At 36.4% G+C, this 21,245-nt stretch overlaps 1 protein-coding gene across 2 annotated transcripts in view; it reads right to left on the bottom strand.

Moving 5' to 3' along the window:
- MED30 (mediator complex subunit 30) overlaps positions 1-20,527 on the bottom strand; it is a 36,793-nt gene extending 16,266 nt beyond the window's left edge. The window contains exons 1-3 of one of the 2 annotated variants that reach the window (XM_044668870.1): positions 20,151-20,527; positions 1,415-1,573; positions 31-141 (exon numbers count right to left, since the gene is read on the bottom strand). In XM_044668870.1, the coding sequence (XP_044524805.1) occupies positions 31-141; positions 1,415-1,573; positions 20,151-20,324 (444 nt within the window). In that variant the 5' untranslated portion in view covers positions 20,325-20,527. The remainder of the gene's footprint in view (positions 1-30; positions 142-1,414; positions 1,574-20,150) is intronic. The other variant, XM_044668878.1, reaches the window with a different exon arrangement.
- Between the last annotated feature and the right edge of the window lie 718 nt (positions 20,528-21,245).

Raw genomic sequence — 21,245 nt, 5'->3', positions numbered from 1 at the left:
AAATATGAAAAATTTTAAATAATCACTGACTTTATTTACTTCTGCTATTTCTCTCCTCTCTTCACTGGCAAAACGAAGTTGACCAGAAGCACCACGGTCATCATTCTTTGAGCCATCTTCTTCCACATAAGGAATGAGTTGCTAGAAAGATGGGGGATGGGAAAGTTAAAATGTATAAATCACAAATAAAACTCAAAGTTTAGAATAATCTTTATATTTTGCATGTAATATAATATGTTTATAATAGCACATGAGTAAACTTGAATTCAGTGATGGTTCAAAGAAATTACATTTATATAAGCTTAAAAACATGTAAGTTTAAAAATTTTATCATTTTAATAAACTTTTTAGGATCATAAAAGTAGGGCTGGATGAAGCATAGGGAGGTTCTCGAATTCAATTCCTTTATTTTATAAATGAGGAAAATAAAACCTGTAGAAGTCAGGTGATTTGCCCAAACTCACATAGAAAGCAGCAGAGATGGAATTGGAACCCAAGCTTTGATTTCAAAGTCCAACATTCTTCCCACCAAAAACAGTCTGTGTTTTAGTTGTTTTCTCAAACACTGACAGAGACAACTTAGGTTAAAAGCTCAGTGGAGATAAGTGTAATCAAAAAGTTTCAGGATTTTTCAAGGAAAATCTTAAATTTTAATGTTCAATAAATTTGATTATAAACTTAAAACTTTCACTATGATGTTTATAAGTCCCCATTTAAATATAATCAATTTGGTTATAGGTACTAGGTAAATGTTTACTGAAGGAGAAAATCAAGGCATTTAGAAATTTGTTTCCTAATCTTTAGAAACAAAGGTATCAAAACTGATGGAAAAGCTACTAAAGAGAAGCATCACATACCTGAGGTAACTGAAATACATCCCTTTTACTCAGCTAAGTTACATATTTAAGCAACTATTTTGAAATGTGAGAAATACAAATACCAACCCAAACCTCAAATCCGAATTTGTATCATTAATATAAATATTGAGGATAATAACTAAAATTTGTCTAGCACCTTGAAAATTAAAAAAAAACTTTTGTGGAAGGCGAACATTTTATATTTCTAAATATTTGTAATTCTATTGATCAAGATTTAGGACTATGGATAAAGTAGTGATAAAAATCACAAGCTTAAGATAAAATTGGATTTGGTTCAGATTCAAAATTCAGAACCATTTTATCTATTTCAGCATTCAAATTAGAAATAATTGCTTGTTATTTTTTTAAATGCACATATCCCATAATTGACAAACATGTTTTAGTCTTTTTTGGATAAAGATTAACAGCAGCATAATTCAATAGCTAAGACTGTACTAAAATAATGGATAGAAATAATCATCTATTCCTTATTGACTCCTTAGTCAAAGAAAAAGTCTTTCTGATTGTTGCCTCTATATTCTACCTCTAAAACTTACCTCTATTGGAATAGGATCTAGTCCTGCACAGTTTTCATTGCATTTATCATAAACTAATCTTAGTTTCCGGAAGAGGATGGAAAGTTGACGGAGATGATCTTGAAGTTTACCTAATCTGTCCTGGTATGTTCCAGTGTGGTAAGTGACGCCATTTGGTAGCTGATTAGACAAAAACAAAAATAACACAATAAACATTGAATACACTAAAAACACAACATTTTCCTCAAAAAGGGCATTAAATATAACCACTTTGACAAGCATCACAAGGATGAGAGGGCATTACCATCTGCATTTTAGTGGAAGAAGTAGCCATCCTGAAGAAATTATGGTTCTATGAAAATTTAAAAGTCAATTTACTCCTACAAATACACTAGGGAGATTTTCATTAGATCTTCTGCCTGCCACAAAACTTAAGAAGTTAACAGCATATTTTTAATTCAGTAAATTAGCTCTAGAACAACTCACTGATTGCTGTTCAGTTTCTGTTACTCAAAACTTCTTATCAATAAACAGTACTTTTATTTAATTTAAATGCTCATTTCCATCAAATGAAAGAAAAAGATAAATAAAACATAGAATGGAATCCCTGCTATGGACAAAAAGAGAAAGATATCTAGATCCCAAGAGGGAGGATGAAAAAGAAAGCAATTAACCAGGAAAAAGAACTTTTTGACCTCAAGTTGCATAAGAAAATATTATCACCAAACTACTTGGTACTAGTTTAAAAAGATAAAAGTGTATAAATGCAACAGAGCAGATAATAAACAATCAGAAACTAAAGAATCCAATGGTCAATAAATTTGATAATAAAAATATTTGGAGGAGAACTATCTATGTGACAAGAATTGCTGGGTTAACTGGAATTCAAATTGAGAGAAAAAAATAAGGACCATATCACATTAAATTCCAAATTGATACAGAAAATGGATAGAAATATTATTAGCAATTATGTTCACTGGAGTTATTAGCCAAATAAGTATTATAAGAGATTTAAAAAATAAAAGTACTGTTATATACAATTACATAAAACTGAGAGCTTTTGCATGGGTAAAATAAATGCCACTATGATAAAGAAAGAAAAATGTTTAGAGAAAAATTATGTCAAAAGTCTAAGATAAAGGTCTCATATTCTGGATATATAGAGTTCTTAATCACCAACCAAGAAGCATTTATTATAGTTCTATGTGCTAGAATGTTAGCCAAAACGGATACAAGAAAAAATGAAAATCTCTACCTTCAAAGTACTACTATACTGGGTGGGGAGAACATGAACACAAAGTATATATGTAATAATATATATATGTATATACATAGAATAAATATAGACTATACACATAATTAACATAGAATAAATATATACATAATAACAAATAAATACAAGGTAATTTATGGTTAAAGAGAAAAATTAACACAAATATATATGACTAAGAATACACACACATATGCAATGGCTCTTAAACTTTTGGGGCTCAGGATCCCTTTACTTTTAAGTTATATTGAGAACTCCCCACTCTACAAGGAGTTTGTGTATATCTATCATATTAGAAATATATGTCTAAATATTATAATGCAAATAGTTTTGACCTCATGAATCTCCAGAAAAGGACCTCCAGAGGTTCTTCAGCCCACACTTTTGAGAACTATTATTCTAATATGAAAGCAATCAAAGGGCAGGAGCAAACAATTCATGAATAGTTCTCAAAAGAATTGCAAACTACAAACAACCATATGAAAGCTGCTCTAAATTACTAGTAATGGGAAAAATTCAAATTTTAAAGTAACAACTTTACCTTAGACTCAGCAAAAAGTGAAAATAATGCTGAAGTAATATAGGCTCACTACTATCCTGTCAGTGAAGTTGTGAATTAGTCTAACCACTCCTTAAAAATAAATGTCTGTTTTTTTATTGCCTCTATTTCTCAACCTATTTCTTTCTTCTGCTACTCTTTCCAGAGAATACTCCCTTATAACAAAGAGTAAAAGAAAAACAAAACAGTTAAAAAAAACTAATCAACATATAAAAATTTCTGGCATATATGCAGTGTTCTGTATCCATGATCTCCCATCTCTGCAAGAAGCAAGGAAAAGTATCTTCTAATCTCTTTTTGGGGGCCAAACCCAAACATTATCATCTCAAAGCATTCAATTTTAACTTCTGTTGTTTTCCTTATATTTATATTGCTTTTTGTTGTTGTTTTTTAAAAACCCTCACCTTCCATCTTGGAATCAATGCTGTGTGTTGGTTCCAAGGCAGAAGAGTGGTAAGAGCTAGGCAATGGGGGTTAAATGTCTTGCCCAAAGTCAAACAGCTAGGAAGTGTCTGAGGCCAGATTTGAACCCAGATGTCCTGTCTCTAGGCTTGGCTCTCAATTCACTGAGTCACCTAGCTACCCTCTACATTTATATTGTTATAGTCACAGTGTATGAGACAGCTAGATGATCCAATGGCCAGAGCACTGGATCTAGAGGCAGGAAGATCCAAATTTAAATTCAGCTTGACACTTACTAGCTGTGTGACCCTGGGAAAGTCACTTAATCTCTGCCTGAATCCACTGTTGAAGGAAATAGCAAACTCTTTGGGATATATGCCTAGCATGGGATATCTGGGTCAAAGGATATGGATGTTTTAGTCACTCTCATAGCAAAATTGTGCTATGATTTTCCAGTATGGTTGGGCAAATTCACTGTTCCACCAATGCATATTAGTGTATCTCCCTTTCCATAGCCTCTCAAATATTTTCTCATCCTATCTTTTGTTATCTTTCTCAATATGCTGGGGCTAGAGTGACATAGTGATTTTTAAAAGCTGAATTTCATTTAAGCCATTGGACGAATCTTTCATACAGTTATCAACACTTTGCAATTCTTCCTTTGAGAAATGTTTGTTCATATCCTTTGTTCACTTAACCACTGAAGTAATAGCTTTTATTATTATATATCTATGTTATTTCTCTATATACTTTGGATATCAGACTTGGGAGATTTTTGATGCAAACTTTTCCCTCCAAATTTACTCCTTTCCTTCCTGTTACATAACTGCAATTGTCTACATTATCTTTTGTTGTTTATTCTATGTCTGGCTTAATTAAGCAAAAAATCCTCTAGCCATAGCTGTGAAGGACACTGATCTGGTTGTCTTTTTAAATTTTGTACGATATGATTCTTAATATGCAGGCCACATTTCAAGTCTATTACAATATAGGGTATATAGTGTTGGCTTAAACCTAATTTCTTTCTTTTTTTTTTTAAACCCTTAACTTCTATGTATTGGCTCCTAGGTGGAAGAATGGTAAGGGTGGGCAATGGGGGTCAAGTGACTTGCCCAGGGTCACACAGCTGGGAAGTGTCTGAGGCTGGATTTGAACCTAGGACCTCCTGTCTCTAGGCCTGACTCTCAATCCACTGAGCTACCCAGCTGCCCCCTTAAATCTAATTTCTGCCGAAAGTCTTTCCAGTTTTCCCAATAGTCCTAAATACATTATGTTTTCTTATTAGTCAAATGCTAGGCTGCTGTATTTAATTGTTTTTGAACCATTATTATCCATTAATCTGCTTTTCTCTTTTTTAAAGGGGTATGAAATAGTTTTAATAATTATTGCTTCCCAGTAAAAACTGGGCTCTCCAAATGCCATTTCCCCTACATTTCTACTTTCAAGTCAACAAACTTGCTATGTGTAGAGGCATCTTGCTGAGTAATAGATATTTTATAGTAATAGTAATATTACTATATTACTATATAAGTAATAGTAAATAGAATAATAGAAAGGGGGTAAATGGTTCTTGCTCTCAAGGAGGCAAAAGTCTACTAAGAAAGGAAACCTGGAAAGCCAAGAGACTGAGAAGAGGGAGAGAATTACAAACATGAGGAATATGCAATGAAAATGCACAGTCAAAAGATGAAATGTCACTGCAAAGACTATCAAGGCCAATGTTGTCACCAAAGTGCTTAGTATGTAAAAGGGAGTAAAGTGTAGCAGACTGGAAATGTATGAAAGAATCAGGTAATGAATAACTTTAAAAGCCAAACATCAAGGTTTTTTTGGTCAAAGAGGTAAAAGGAAGCCAAAGAAGTTAATTGAAGAGGGAGTAACAAGGTCAGAAAGATCATTTTGACAGCTGTATAAAAGATGGACTAAAGTGGGGAGAGACTTTGAGGAAGGGAGACCAAACAGCAAGCTATTTCAGTTCTCCAGACATGAGGTGATGAGTTTGCACAAGGGTGGCAGCAGTGTCAGGGGTGAGAAGGAGGAAGTATATACAAGACATGAAATGAAGGTAAAATTTACAGGCCTTGGCAACAGATTGGATTGGTGGGTAGGGAGAGGTGAGAGTGAATAGTTGAGGATGACACCTGTTATAATGAATTTCTAAGACAATTTGGACACCACTTTGAGCGACAAGACTGTTAGTTGGAGACCTCGGAATGTACCCAGGTGCCATGAGCCAGGGCCAAAAGTCAGTTCGAGCCAACCCAATACCCATCATGCGCAGCACAAGATGGCTCAGTCTGGAGTAATATTGGGAGGTGGGAGGTTCAAGAGAGAAAGGGTAAGCCCTATATCTGCAATTCAACTGCCTTGCCTGAGAGAGCTAGAGAGTTATTACATTTACCATCAATAGAGCTGAGAGAGAGCAGTACTACTGTCATTCAAGAAGATCATCAACAGCCTTCCCTAATCTTTGGCTTGGCTCTGGCCAAGTCAAGCCAGAGTTAGTGAGAGGGTGAGGAATCTCCAGTCTCTACCTGATCTAGCACAACCTCTATAGCTTTGATCATTTAGATAACTAGCAATAGGATTCCCAAACCCTCCATCCTTTCTCTTGTTCCTAACCCTGTTAAGCCAGAATTAAATATAGTTGTTACAAAGTCAAAGACTGAAGTACCTTTCCTGAGTCGTGAATATATCTAAAGTCCTTGGGAAGGGGAAGACACTCACACAGTCAGATCCATAGCGTTTTCCAATCAGCGCACCAATAGCCTATATCAATATTCATTCCAACCCCAGGTTGAGAAACTAGAGAAGTTGACTACACATACAACTTCTCAGTGGTTCCCTCCCTGGACAGCTGTTGAAAAGAGACAGCTGACAGGCTCAGTCCAACAAAGCCTGTCAGGTGAGGAGAGGCATAACTCTTCTGCCAGCAGCACTCACACAGAGGTCCGTGGGTGAGAGTGTGTCTTCTGTCTCTCCCCAGTTCATTCATCATTCCTCTTTTTAACACACCTAAGCTGAGAGCCTGGGTGACTGGGAGAATTGTGATGCCCTTAACAGTAACAGGGAAGTTAGGAAGAGGGGAGGGCTTGGGGGAAATATAAGTTCAATTTTGGACATGCTCTATCTATAGAGTCCCAAGTTTAGGATGTCTACTTAAGAGAATTCAAAACTAGAGGTCAGGAGAGAGCTTAGGGTTAGATAAAAGATCTGAGAATCATCTGCATAAAAATCATCAAATTTATAGGAAAGGACGAAATCAAAAAGCAAAATAGTATATTATACAGTGAGAAGAAAAAGAAGACAAAGCCTTGGGAACACTGAGAGTTAGTGGGTCTGGCCTAGAGGAAGATGCAGCAGAGGGGTTAAACAGGGTAGGAATAGAACTAGGAATCCAGAAAAGAAGGGTCAGAAATATCAAACACTGCAAAGAAGACAGATGAGGATGGAGAAAAGGCCATTAGATTTGGCAATTAAGTGATCACTGGTAACTTTGGCCAGAGTAGTCTCAGATGAACGATGATGTTAAAATCCAAACTGCGGAGAATTGAGAAGAGAGGAATAGCAAAGACAAGTAGGGTGGCACAGTGGGTAGACCTCCAGGCCTGAAGTCTGGAAGATTCTTCTTCCTGAATTCAAATCCGGCCTCAGTCACTAGCTGTGTGACTCTGGGCAAGTTATTTAAGCATGCTTGCCTCAGTTCTTTATCTACAAAATGGAGAAGGAAATGGCAAATCACTCTAGTATCTTTGCCAAGAAAATTCCTAATTGTATTGTGTCATTTGAAATTATTGTAAGCCCTGGAAGACTATGTCTCCCAGGACTCTCTCTGCTACAACTTCCCTTGACACCTCCCCCTTCCTTTAGGGGAGGTGTCAGAGAAAGTATAAAAGGGATAGTTTGACACCTTTTTGAACTCTCAACCTTGGAGGCTGGCTGGGTGCTCTCTTGATCCTGAGCTCTGCTAGCACTCTACTCAGGAGGGCTAGCTCTCTCCACCCTAGAAGCAGCGCTCTCTTCCCTGAGACCCTGATCTCTCTCTCTTGGCGCCTTTTTCCCTTTCTTCCTACCTCCTAGTTTTCTCTAGACCTTTCCCTTTCTAATTAAAATAAAACCTAGCTATTCAAACCCTAAAGTTGCCCTTTGATCATTTATTAGGGGCTCTGATCAATTTCCCCTGCCAGGGCTGCTGCTACCTTCCTTTCCCTTCCTCTACCTTCCTCTCTCCTTTCTCCCATCCATCCTACCTTCCTCCCTTCATTTTCAACACACATTATCATGAAGAGTTGTACTGACTTGAAACAACTGAATAATGATGAAGGAAGTGGAGGGTATTAAGTGGCCTCAAAGAGTTTAGCCAAAAAAGACAAGAGAGAAATGGAATGACAGCCAGTAAGGATGTAAAGGATTTTAAGAAGGAGATAGAAACAGGCATGGAAGAGACCAAAGAATACTGAAAGAGTAAGGTTTTTAGTGGTAGACAGTTTAACAGAGAAGTTGGGATGTAATAGGATCATTTGTGCATGTAAAGTGGTTTGCCTTGGATAAAATAAGCACCACTTTTCATGTGAGACAGTGGCAAAGGAGGACATGGTGTTATGAGTAAGATTAGATTAGCTAGTTATTAGGAATTAAGATGTACCTAGCAGGAAGGAGCTGGAGCTGGGAATTCCAGGTTGGAATGAAGGAGGAGGAAGTCTGTCTGTGCCCTGTGTGTGGACTCCATTAGTGGTGGGCAAAACTGTTACAAGCCTGGGAGACCTCAGAGCAAAGGACACCTTGCTTCCTGATTTCCCTTGGGATCCTGTGTGGTGTGGCATCTAAGAAAAGGACAAATCTATAGAACCAAGAGAGGAGGAGAAGTTTGAAAACTGGAGGACAGTGCTTCAAGCAGAACCCTCTCTACTTGGTACCTGAGATCATCTTGACTCCTGGCATCCAGAGATCATCAGTGGATTGCAGTGAGAATCCCAAAGCCACTAAGTCCTAGCTGCACTCAAGCCTGGCAGGTTCCAGGTTTCAGGCAGAAACCCAGAGACTCCATTTATAGCTCCTTGGGCCCTGTTAGTTTAGATCACTTAGATAAGAGTAGAATAAGTCCTCCCATTGCCCTGTGGTTTTATCCCTTAGATTTTAAGTATAGAAATCCTTTACCACCTTTTAGTCTAACATAATTAAAGCTTTTAAGTCCCTTATACCTTGTTAGCCTGTTACTATACTCTGGTCTAGTGGAAGCTGGGTGACAGTTAAGATCAACTGCCATTCCTGGAAATCCAGTAAACTCTGGTCTCTTCACCCTGGTCCAGTCTCTCATAAATCCTAGAGTGTGTTCCCACAAAACACTTAGTTTATTGTAATATCCCTGGTGACCCCATTACCTCACTTATATTTTCCTACAATGGTGGTGGGAAGACACCTGACTACTGTGAGAGAAGGAAGAGGAAGAGAAGATATAAGAGCTCTCAAGCCTTAATTTGGTGCCTGAGGGACAGGAAACCAGAGAGATACAATTTTCCTTAATGTCTTAAGTCTTTTATTTCTCCAGAAAATATATTATTGTTTTGTCTAGTTCTAGAAAATGTCTCCTTTTTAGTACAGGGACAGTAATGCTACATCTGTAAATTAACTTATGTAATGTTGTCATTTGTTTTATATTGGCCCAGCTTAGCTATAAGCTTGAAAAATTCCTACAGTTATTTAAGTTCTTTTTTCTTTATTTCTTTCTTTATTCAAGGAAACCCTTACCTTCTGTCTTAGAAACAATATTGCATATTGGTTCCAAAGCAGAAGAGTGATAAGGACTAGGCAGTGGGGGTTAAGTGACTTGTTTAAGAGTCACACAGGCAGGAAGTATCTAAGGCCATATTTGACCTCAGGACCTCCCATCTCTGGGCCAGGCTCTCAATCCACTGAGCCATTAGTTGTCCCTCTTCTTTATTTTTTTTAATTTTTAATTTTTTTTAAACTCTTACCTTTACTGAAACACTGGGTTGATTCTAAGGCAGAAGAGTGGTAAGGGCTAAGCAATGGAAGTTAGGTGACTTGGTCACACAGCCAGGAAGTAGCTGAGGTCAGATTTAAACCTAGGATGTCTTAGTCTCTTGGCCTGGCTCTCAATCCACTGAGCTACCCAGCTGCCCCTTTTTTTATTTTTTAAAAGAGGGTTTTGTAGTTATATCTTTATAGTTCTTCAGGGTATTTTAGTAGCTATTTTATGCATTTTGTTGTTAAATGAAGCTTCCTTTTCTATTATTGACCTGTTTTATTTTGTTGAGAGTTTGTTGATATATAAAAATGGTATGGTTTTTGTGGGAGAGGTTTTGTTTAAACTTAGTACTTATGATATTAACTGTTTTAAATTTTTTTAGCTGGGCTTTTTGTTGTTAACCATCATAGCAAATTTTGACCGTTTTGTTTCTTATTTGCCTAAGATTATTTCTTATTTTTTTTCCTCTCCTTTTACTGCCATTACGTCTATTTACTCCTATTTACTACTATTACTGCTAGCATTTCTAGAAGTTTGCCAATTAATAGTGGAAAAAGTGCTATCCTTCCTTTATTTATGTAACTATAGGAGAAAACTTTACCTTTCTCCATTATATATGCTAGTTTTTGATTTTAAAAATTATATATGTGTGGGTACATGTCAGTAAATAAACATTTATTATATATCGGGTGCCAGGTACAGTGCCAAGTTCTGTGGAGACAAAGAAAGTTAAAGATAGTCCCTATTCTCAAGGAGTTCATAGTCTAATGAGAAGACAACATGAAAACAAATAAACTATATGCAAGATAAATTGGAAATAATCAACAAACAGAAGCTAAAAAGAAGAGGAATTTGAAAAGGCTTCCTAGAAAAGATGGGATTTTAGCTGAGACTTTTAAGAAACCAAGAGAGAAAGAGAAGGGAAAGCATTATATTCATAAGGGACGCTCAGTCAAAATGCTTGGAATCTGGAGACAGAGAACCTTATTGAAGGAAAGCAAAGAGGCTCCCATCACTGGATTACTGAGTACATGGCAGGAAGCAAAGTGTAAGACAAGTGGAAAAGTGGGAGAGGAAGGGCAGGTTAAGAAGGGCTTTGAATGCCAAATAGAGATTTTATATTTAATCCTGGAAGTGAGAGGTCACTGATGTTTCCTGAACAAGGGGGAGAGGGGGGGAACATGATCAGACTTACAGTGTAGGACAATCTCTTTGATAAATGAGTGGAAGATGGAATACAGTGAGAAAAAGCTTGTGGCAAACAGATCAACCTGTAGGCTATTACAACAGTTGTAAAGTTGGAAGACCTTGTAACCCCTGAAACTACATTACCCAAACTCTCTTTCACCATACCCATAATTCCTTAAGCTTTTTCCCCAAGTGTGAGAGATATTATAAATGTAAAACTGACAGGCATAGGCAACAGATAGGATAAGGAATGGTGTAAGAGAATGAAAGTTTGAGAATGATGCCCAAGTTGAGAGCCCAAGTAACTGGAGAAGATGGTGGTGCCTTCAAAAGTAATAGAGAAACTGAGGGGTGGGGCAGCAAGGTGGCTCAGCAGATAGAGAGCCAGGCCTGAAGAGGTGAAGTCCTTATTCAAATATGGCCTCAGATACTTCCTATCTGTGTGACCCTGGATAAGTCATTTAACCCCAAATCCCCAGTTCTTACCACTCTTCTGCTTTGGAACCAATACTTACTATCAATTCAAGGACAGAGGGTAAGAATTAAAAAAAAAAAAGTAATAGGGAAGTTTGAAAAAAGAACATGTTCAATTTGAGATGCTGTATTTAAGATGTCTACATGGCTTCGAGCTCTGAGTAAATGTTAGTCAAGTAACTGACTGAGTTACTATAACCCTTAAATCTTATAGTCTTCCCTTGTATTCTCTTAAACTCAAACTCTGTTACCTAGGACTGGTGAGGCTGTTTTTCTTCTAATCTTGAGGATTCAGCCTTGTTTACTCTATACCTGGCACATAATTCCTTTGTTGGGAAGTTAAAAGACACCAGAAGACCAATACCATGTAATTATAATGATCAAGATTAGTGCCAAGAAGAGTTAAGAAAATGGTCATCCTTCCCACTGTTGCAGACAAGGAGGGTTATAGGTAATGGAATAAGTATATATATTGTCAAATGCAGCTGATGTGTTGACTGGTTTTCCTAAACAGTTTTTCTTTTGAATTTTTGTTATAGGAGATTGGTTGGCTACATATGGACCATGAGGAGGGATATATTTGGAAATGAAAGGCACCAATTAAAAATACGCTATAGAAAAATGGAGTTTATATTGTTAATAGTTGAACACTAAACACATAGGAGTAACAGAGTAACATTTATTCTAAATCTTCACTATAATCAATTTTTCACTCTATAGAAATACTTGGTGTAGGGAGTCATTCTATATGGGAAAAATAATATTTTCCTTTACTATGTAATTTTCTTTCTTTTTCTCATACTTCCATTAAATTTATAGAGTTTATTAAATCATATAATCTCAGAGCAGAAAGATTCCTCAGAGGCCATCTAGCCTAACTTGTGCCCAAAGATCTCTCTAAAACATCCTGAAAGTTATGACTCAAGGTATAGTGAAATCTATGGACTCCAAAAGCAGCCTCTTCTCTTTTTAGATAGATCACAATTTGTCAGAACACTTTTTCTTACATTAAAACTAAATCTACATCTGACACTTACACATTCAGAATTTATGAGGTGAGATATATGAATTATACAGATAACATTGATTAGTTATTATTTCTACCTGTGGAACCAGTACCTACATCATGGACCTATTTAAGTTCTAACTACTAAGAAATTTTTGAGATAAAGTCAAGTTCAAGTAACCTCTCTCTATATACAAGAAACCTTTTTAAAAAGTAGCCAGTTTCAGATTTATGGATAGAAGAGGAATTTATGAGTCAACAAAAGATAGAGCATTGTGAAATATAAAATGGATAATTCTAAATACATTAAATTGAAAAGTTTTGGTACAAATAAACTCTGCCAAAATTAGAAGGAAAGCAGAACACTGAAGTAAAAATTTTATAGGTAGCCCCTCAGATCTCATATCTAAAATATATAGTGAACTTTCTCAAATTCATAAGAATAAGAGCCATAATCCAACTGATAAATGGGCAAGAGATATGAATAGACAATTTTCAGATGAAGAAATCAAAGCCATATATATTATATATTATACATATATTAGGGAAAATGCTCCAAATCACTACTGATTAGAGAAATGCAAACAAAAACAACTCTGAAATATTACCTCACACCCAGGAGACTGGCTAGAATGACAAAAGGGCAAAGTTACAAATGTTGAAAAGTGATGTGGGAAAATGGGGTCATTGATACAGTACTGATGGAGTTACAAACTGATCTAACCATTTTGGAGAGCAATTTGAAATTGAGTCCAGAGAGTTATAAAATCTCCTGTTTCCCAAGGAGATGAGGGAAAGAGAAAAAGAATTCTTATGTTCCAAAGTATTTATAGCATCTCTCTTTGTGGTGGCAAAGAATTGGAAACTTCGAGAGGATGCATGCCCTTCAATAGGGGAATGGCTGAACAAACTGTGGTATATGATTGTGATAGAACACTACTGCTCCATAAGAAACAATGAACAGACTGATTTTTTAAAAACCTAGGAAGAACTATATGAGATAATGAATAGCAAAAAGAGTCGAACCAGTAGAATAATTTACAAAGCCACAGACCTAATATTGGAAAAATATACTGATAATGTTGCCTCTGGAAAGTGAACAGAAAGATAAAACATGAAAGACAATTTATACAAACATGCTGGCCTCCCTGCCAATATCGTATGTGATATGGGGAGGGCAGAGAGTGGTTGGGACACTTGTGAATGGGATCTATTGAATAGATTATGAAGCAAAGTAAGTTAAACATACAGAAGATCTGACTTTACTTGTGTGATGTCTTCTTTTTTCCTTATATATAAAAAATGCTTATTTTGTTTGAATTTGTAAACAGAATAATCATAATTAAAATTTTAAAAATAAATTCATAAATAAAAAGTAGCTAGTTCTCTCAAGAATTGTCTTAGTGCTTTAAAAAGACAAAATTTGGGCCTTTTTTATGAATTCAGTGACATAGAAAGAAAAATTTTTGGCATAGAGTTCACATTTGTCATGAACTAGCAATTAAATTATAAACATTTGGAGGATAAACACTGGAAAAGATTCTTGGAACTAAATTGGATGACAGACAGTAACAGACACAAGAAAATAAAAACAAAGCATGGGCATGAGAAAAAATGAAATCTATACTGAAATCAAATGGAAATAAATGTCTTTTGAAAGCTTTATGGATTAAACATGATTTCAAATTTTGAAGTCCTTTTTAGTATGTAAAGTGCTTTGGGAATGCAGTGCACACTTAAGAATTTACATAAACTTTAATGCCAGTGTCAGTATCACAGGGAAATAACAAATAATATTACAACTAGAATCATTTCAACATTTCTTTTAAAAAAAAAAAAGGAAAAAGAAAACCAAAGACTATTATTAATTTTAGTATTCTCAAATGATTTCCAAACTCGAATATCAAAAGCGTAATTAATTTTCATAGTTAATGTGATTTTTTCCTGTTGATATCTAAAACATACTCCTTTGCCATTTTATGAAAAAGATAGAAAATAATCATATACTTATTAGCCTTGGTTAATTTTCATTAAAATTATTTATAACACATAATATTACAAGTTCTCATAGTAATGATGAATGCCTAGCACTCAGTTTCTACAAAATAAGGCTGAAAATATCTTTGTTTCTGAAGTGAAAAAAATTTTTTTTAAGTATGCTTAAATTCACCTTAGTTCTTATCTAGACCTTGTATAAGGGCCTGTCTCACCAATAACAAAAATAATAGTTTGTAAACTCTTATTCAAGAATTTGAAAGCCTAGGAAATAAATAAAAATGTGCAAAACACACATCATATGTAACATCCTACAGTAGGAGTCCCCCAAGTTTCTGTGTGGAGTCTCTGTCTCATCTATTTATATATCCTCTCCATGGTGACCACATATATCGCTATCATTAGTTCAACTGCCATCTCTTTGGAGATGATTTCTAGATCATAACTATCATACTTCTAACTGGGAAAGACCTCAGAGAGTCTTAATCTCTTCATTGAACTCCAGTCCCACATCTCTATCAGATAGATACAACTGGATGTCCCATAGACATTTCCAACTCAACATATCCAAAATGGAACTCCATCCTATAAATATATGACTCCTTCAAATTCTATTCATTTAAAGGTACCATAATCCTCCAAACCATACCAATTGTGCAATCTTGGCATTATCTTCAACTTTTCCCTCTTCCTTACCTCCAATATTCAACCAAATGCCAGGTTTTTTCATTTTACCTCCATAATATTATACATTAATTCCATTTTCTCCACTTACCTGGTCCTCATATTGGATCTGAACCATAACATTTTAACAACTTCCTAAATGGCTCTCTAGTTTCTAGTCTGTCTCTTCTCTAGTTCACCATCCACAAAGATGCCAAAATAATCTCTTAAGAAAACAGAAGCATGAGTACATCATTTCTCAACTAGCTGTACTCAGCCTTCTCCATCATGCCCTTGAAATCTCTTTAGAAGATCACTTCACCCCAAAATTCACACCATATTAGTAATCTCCAACTCTTCTATCCTTTCTCTAATTGGATGACTCCTCTCAGAACTTAAAATCCTGGCTAGCCCATCTCTTCATTTCTCACTAGACTACAATCTAGACTTTTTCCATACTTCTTGGGCAAGGTATTCTCAGCTCTCTTTTCAGTGTTATCTTTCCCTCAAAAGAAGGTAAGCACCTTGAGGGCAAGATATGCCTTTCTTTTTGCTTATATTGGTATTCCTAGCACTTAGCTATAAAGCAAATTCCTAAAAAATGCTTGCTGACTGGGTTTCATTAGCTCCCTACTGACTCTAGGTAAAAAAAAAAAAAATCTTCAGGTTGATATTTAAAACCCTTTACAATATAGTTTGAGCCTACCTTTCCATTTTATTTCACAATAGTATACATCACAAAATGTACTAATCAAACTTAGCTGTTCATAGCACTGTCTCCAATTTCTGCCTGAAATGAACTCTTTCCCCATACTGATATGTTAGAATCTGTAGCTTCCCTCAAGTTTATATGCTACCCCTACAGAGAAGCTTTTCCTTACTCTGAATGTCTGTGCTCTTTCATTTCTCAAATAATCATATAAGATTTTATGTATGCGTTCACACCACACACATATAACTTTCCTGTTGTATCCATTCCTCTAACAGAATGCATGCTCCATGTTTCCTGGAGGCAGGGATTGTTTGTTGTGCCTAAACACAGTGATATATATATATATATATATATATATATATATATATATATAAATGGAATAATACAAGACTGGATTAGATATAAGAAGATATATTTCAAATGATAAAATTCTCTTTTAAAAATGACATCTTGTGATAAAAGTACATCAAGCTCCTCTAGCCTTACTATTTTCCCACATGTATGTTTTGTGTCAAAAATAGCAAAAGTATTTTCTCTAAATTTCAAAATCTTATCTTGACTTCTTCCTGAATTTCTACATCCCACTGACATAATTTTGTCAATTCTTCAATCTCAAATTTTATGCCATCTAACATTTCCTTTCCATTTCTATAGATAACACCATGCATAAGATCCTCCAACCATCCTACACCAATGCTAGATTTGCCTTTCTAAAACCTTTAAATCTCATATCACATCCTCCCCAACCAATTCATTACTTCACATTTTTTTCCTCTCTCCCTTCAAATATCTTTGTTTTTCTTATCAATGTAAATATTCTTTCCTGTTCCTCATTCCCCAAGTAGATGGTAAGATTTCTGAGGGCAGGATTTATGTTTTATCTAATTCTGACTATTTCTATTTGAGCTCAACACCATTTCTCTAGATAATCCTGTTTGCAGATGACATTATGCTGAATAAATCAAGCTCCAGAATACTGAAATCCACCAGATTAAGTAGAATAGAAGAATATGGTCTAACTATTTATAATAAAAATTCCAAGTGGATGAAGAATGCCTATTGTCCATACTGAAAATGGATAATGAATTGAACACAAAATTGAAAACATAAAAGAAAGCAGGCTACACTGCCTTTGGGAAATTGCAAAGTTCTTTCAATGACTTCAAACTTGCTTCTGCCAGAAATGAATGCCCATTTTTTAAATATAAATATTATTCCTGTGTTGTTACATAGCCACCAGTTGTAGGGGATTCTTCTCTGAATAACTATAAACGAATGTCATCTAGAGAGCAATAGAGTGGTCCAGAGTAAAGACAGATAGGCAACAATAAATAAATGCAAAGTATATATATATATATATAGTAGAGAGCAAGGGTATTGTGTATAGAAACTTCATATGCTCCATTTGTTATCATCATAATACCAAATGAAAGCAAAATAGACTATTAACAGATAGGATAGGGGACTAGCTAGGTAGCTCAGTGGAAAAAGAGCTTTGTGACCCTGGACAAGTCAACTCTCACTGCCTAGCCCTTACTGCTCTTCTGCCTTAGAACTAACAGTACTGATTTAAGATGGAAGATAAAGGTTTAAAAACAACAACAACAGATGGGTAGACCCCTGGAACTAACTTATGAGAACATGAATAAGAGTCACACAGGATGATCAATCTTGAATAGATTTCTGCCTGTATCACTGAAGGCATCAAATAGTTCAAAGATCTATTTAAGTATCTAAGTATTCATACCAAATCCCTAGAATTGTAAATTCTTTATTTCCCTGTCATGAACAAACACATCTTCAAAAATAAAATTAAGATTATTATTTAACTAGTCTTCTAATTGCCTCAGGAATTTTACAAATTCTAATTTCTTGCTGAATTAATCAGAACTCAGATCTTTAAAACTCTTTCTCAGGTTACCTTGGCCTGGTTCACTTTCATTATCTCCTACTCCTCAGACCACCTTATCTCCAGAAAAAAAATTATTTGATATTTTCTAAAATCTTACCTTCTATATGGCATTAAATTCAATTAGTTGTACAATCATGGACATTTCAAAAAATTATTATATTTTACAAATGGAAGAAACATTGAAAGGTCATATAGTCCAATTTTTTAACTTTAAAATGTTCAATTTATGTTTTTCTCTAGCTTTTTATCCTAAGGAAAACACAATTGAATAGGAACTAAAAAAATACAGAATAGAAATTTGATATAATACCATATCCAAACTACATTCAAACAGTGAATTAAATATTAGTTGATAATTGTAGGGTGGGGAGTAGAGGGCTACCTATAAAAAATTCAGCAACTTGAGGCAGGAACATCCAAAATACTCTTTTCTTGTTCCATATTCCAAAACTCTTACACCGAAAAATCTTTAACCACTAAATAAAAACAAAGATGCTGCCTCATTATAATAAATGTATTTTTAAAAACCCCTAAAAAATGTATCCCTATCTTAAGTGGCTACTTCATTTCTCAATCTTTTGAGTTACAAAAGGGCTACATGTTTAAATGATTATAACAATTATATGCTCATCCACTTTAGCAACTTAAATTACAAAACAAATTAGTGAATTAGTTTATTAAAAAACTTATTCAAAAAACTGTTGTTAAGTATTAACTATGTGACACTGTGCTAGTTCCTTACAGTATACTTTATTATACACTGTGTGTATGAGAGAGATAAAAGAAAGGAGGGAAAGGGAGGAGAGAGAATGCAAGGGAAAAGGGGGAGGGAGGGTAGAAAATACTAGTACTATAAGTACTATTTGATTGTAGGCACTTGAATGCACATCATTTTAAGGTAAGTCATGACAAACAGTTTCTGGGAATTTCCAAATTAGGAAAATAGTATCTTCTGAAAGCATCATTATGACTTCTTGGCACCATTTAGGGTACTCTGAATTTATGTGATCTTATCTCAACTGATCTCTCTTGGCAGAAAACATAATTCATTTTCTTCCCAAACCCACTCCTCCTCAAAACTTCTCTACTTCTTTTGAGAACAGTATCATCCTTCTGGTCACCTAGGTTTACCTCAGTCATTCTCAATTTCTCATTTTCCCACATTCCACATTGTCAATTCAACTCCTATAACTTTCCTACCCATCTCCCTATCTCTACTCACCACCTATTTTCTAATTATCATTTCCCCTTCTCTTAACAATACACTATACTTTTGCAAAGGTCTAAGCCCCCTCAGCCTGGAATGCATTTTCTCCTTACCTCCTGATTCCTCTCACCATCCCAATAATCTTGGGCTTATTTTGCAAAAGCTTAATAGGTGATATATGCTTTCCCTACTGAGAATTCAAACTCCTTGATGGTGAAGAGCTATTTTGTTTGTCTTTGTATTCCCTGCCATATGACACTCCATTAATCCATGATTATTGATAGACTGGTGGATTGGGTGAAGACATTTCATCTCCCCAAAACTCATTGCAATAAACTTTCACTGCTTATCCCCCAACACTGGAATGCTTCCCTACTATTTCTGATTCCTTAGTTCCCTGGTTTCCTTTAAATCTCTGATAAAATCCTATCTTCTGCAAGTTTTTTTCTGGTCTCCCTTAATGATAGTGCTTTTGAGATTACCCACCAATTTGTTCTGTATATATCAAGTATGTGCACAGTAGTTTTGCATGTTATTATTAGACTGTGGACTCCATAAGAGCAGAGGCTTTGCCTCTCCCCCTCCTTTCTTTTTATTTCCAACACTTAATCCAGAGATTGGCACATAGTAAGCATTAGGTAGCTGTATAGGTGGCATGGCACTCAAGAGTTCTGGACCTAACCTCAGGAAGATGTGTTCAAATCCTGATTCAGACACTTAGAAGGTGTGTGACCCCGGGGAAAAGTAACTTAAACTCTAATCTGCCTCAGTTTCCAGCTGTAACGGCAGTACCTTGAGACTTCTCCACAATCCTCAGGAAGCTTATTACTGAGACAAACTAATCATCCAGTAAGATCATGATACTCCAGTTCATCACTACACTCTGCCTCTCCGATTGGAGAGTGGGTCAGTCAACTACAAACTTCTATAGAAAGAGATCCCAGGCTAAATTATCTCATTTTTCACTTGGGTGCCTTATATTGGGACTGCTTGACTCACGTTTCCAAAAAGACCCCGGGTTTGGTACTCCCTTTTTCCACTTTCAGCTTCTTTTTGTGTTGTCTTCTTCTGTTAGATTTTAAGCTCCTTGAAAGTTGGGCCTGCTTTTTTCTGTTGTTGTTGTTTTCCCCTTTCCTAGGAGTATCTCCGGCACTTCGCAGGGTGCCTCCACACAAGAGGCGTTTAATACACGTTTTCTATTATTGTCTGAAATAATACCACCTACCTGCCTAGCTAGGTGGAAGGATCAAACGGGGTATATGTAAAGCGCTTTGCAAACCTTAAAGCGCTACGTTAACGCTAGCTTTTATTTAGTATCAATAATTAGTGCTTATTAACTGGGTGACCAACACAAAAGGATCCTTCTCCGCTCTCCCTCACCTGCATGTTCCTCAGCAGCTGGAAGATCTCCATGGTGCGATATACAATGTCCTGCACGGTTTCCTGGCCAATCCGGCAGAGGGACGCGGTGTTCACCTCTCGGGCAGCTTGGGCCTGCGGTCCGGTAAAGGCTCCGGGAGGCATCCCCGCCCCGGCTAAGGGCGGAGTGGACATGCTGAACCCCGCGTGCCGAAGAACACGGAGGAGTGCCCGGTGGGAAAGGGGCGGGGGAAGAGGAAGGGAGATGGGACGGAAAGCGGTGAGGCCCACGCCGCACAGTGCCGCAAAGAGGAATGCTTCGCTTTATTAAAGGACGGGGCCAGGCTCCGAGGAAAAGCCTAGCCTGGGGATCTTCCTTTCCCGATACACAGTTTATACGGGGCTCTAGAGAAAGCCACGGGGAGGTGCACGCGGGAAGGGAAATCCTACAAGGTGGAAGAGTCCAAAACAATTCAGCACCAAACAACTTCAATTCTGTCCCCTCAACTTCCGCTCTTTTCGGACGCTAACGTCCCCTGACGTCATCACGCCGCAGCCCGGGGCCAGCGTCCCGCGTGGGTAAAGAGACACTTGACTTGGACTTTCGGAAAGGATGCAGCTGTAGATGGATTCATAGATTCTTCATGAGTGTGGGTGATCAATGAATTTGAACCAGGGCTGGCTCCAAGGGGAGCCTTGGGGACCAGTGCCAGGGAGAATTAATAAATCAATGAGCATTTTTTAAGCGCTTACTATATGCAACAGAGAAGGCGATAGGAAAAATTGAAGAAACTGAGGCAGACACGCCAGATTTGAGCTCTAGTGTTTCTGACTCCAGGACCATCACCACTTGATCTCTCCCCAGGGAGCCAAAAAGTAATAAAATCATTATAAGTACCACCGGCATCACTACAATATAGGAGCTCAAATTCTAGTCTTGCATTAGAGACTAAGTCATTAATATACCCAAAGTGCAGCTGCCGGTGATTGGAGACAAAAACACTGATTTGAGAACTAAATGAGACCAGGCAGCAAGGCACAGTGGACTGAGAACTGACCTTAGAGCCCAGAACCTGAGTCCAAATCTCACATCCATTTTCTTATTTGTAAAATGAA

This window comes from Gracilinanus agilis, chromosome 1, assembly GCF_016433145.1.
Source record: "Gracilinanus agilis isolate LMUSP501 chromosome 1, AgileGrace, whole genome shotgun sequence".
Lineage (NCBI taxonomy): Eukaryota > Metazoa > Chordata > Mammalia > Didelphimorphia > Didelphidae > Gracilinanus > Gracilinanus agilis.
This window is presented reverse-complemented; position numbering and strand designations above follow the sequence as displayed.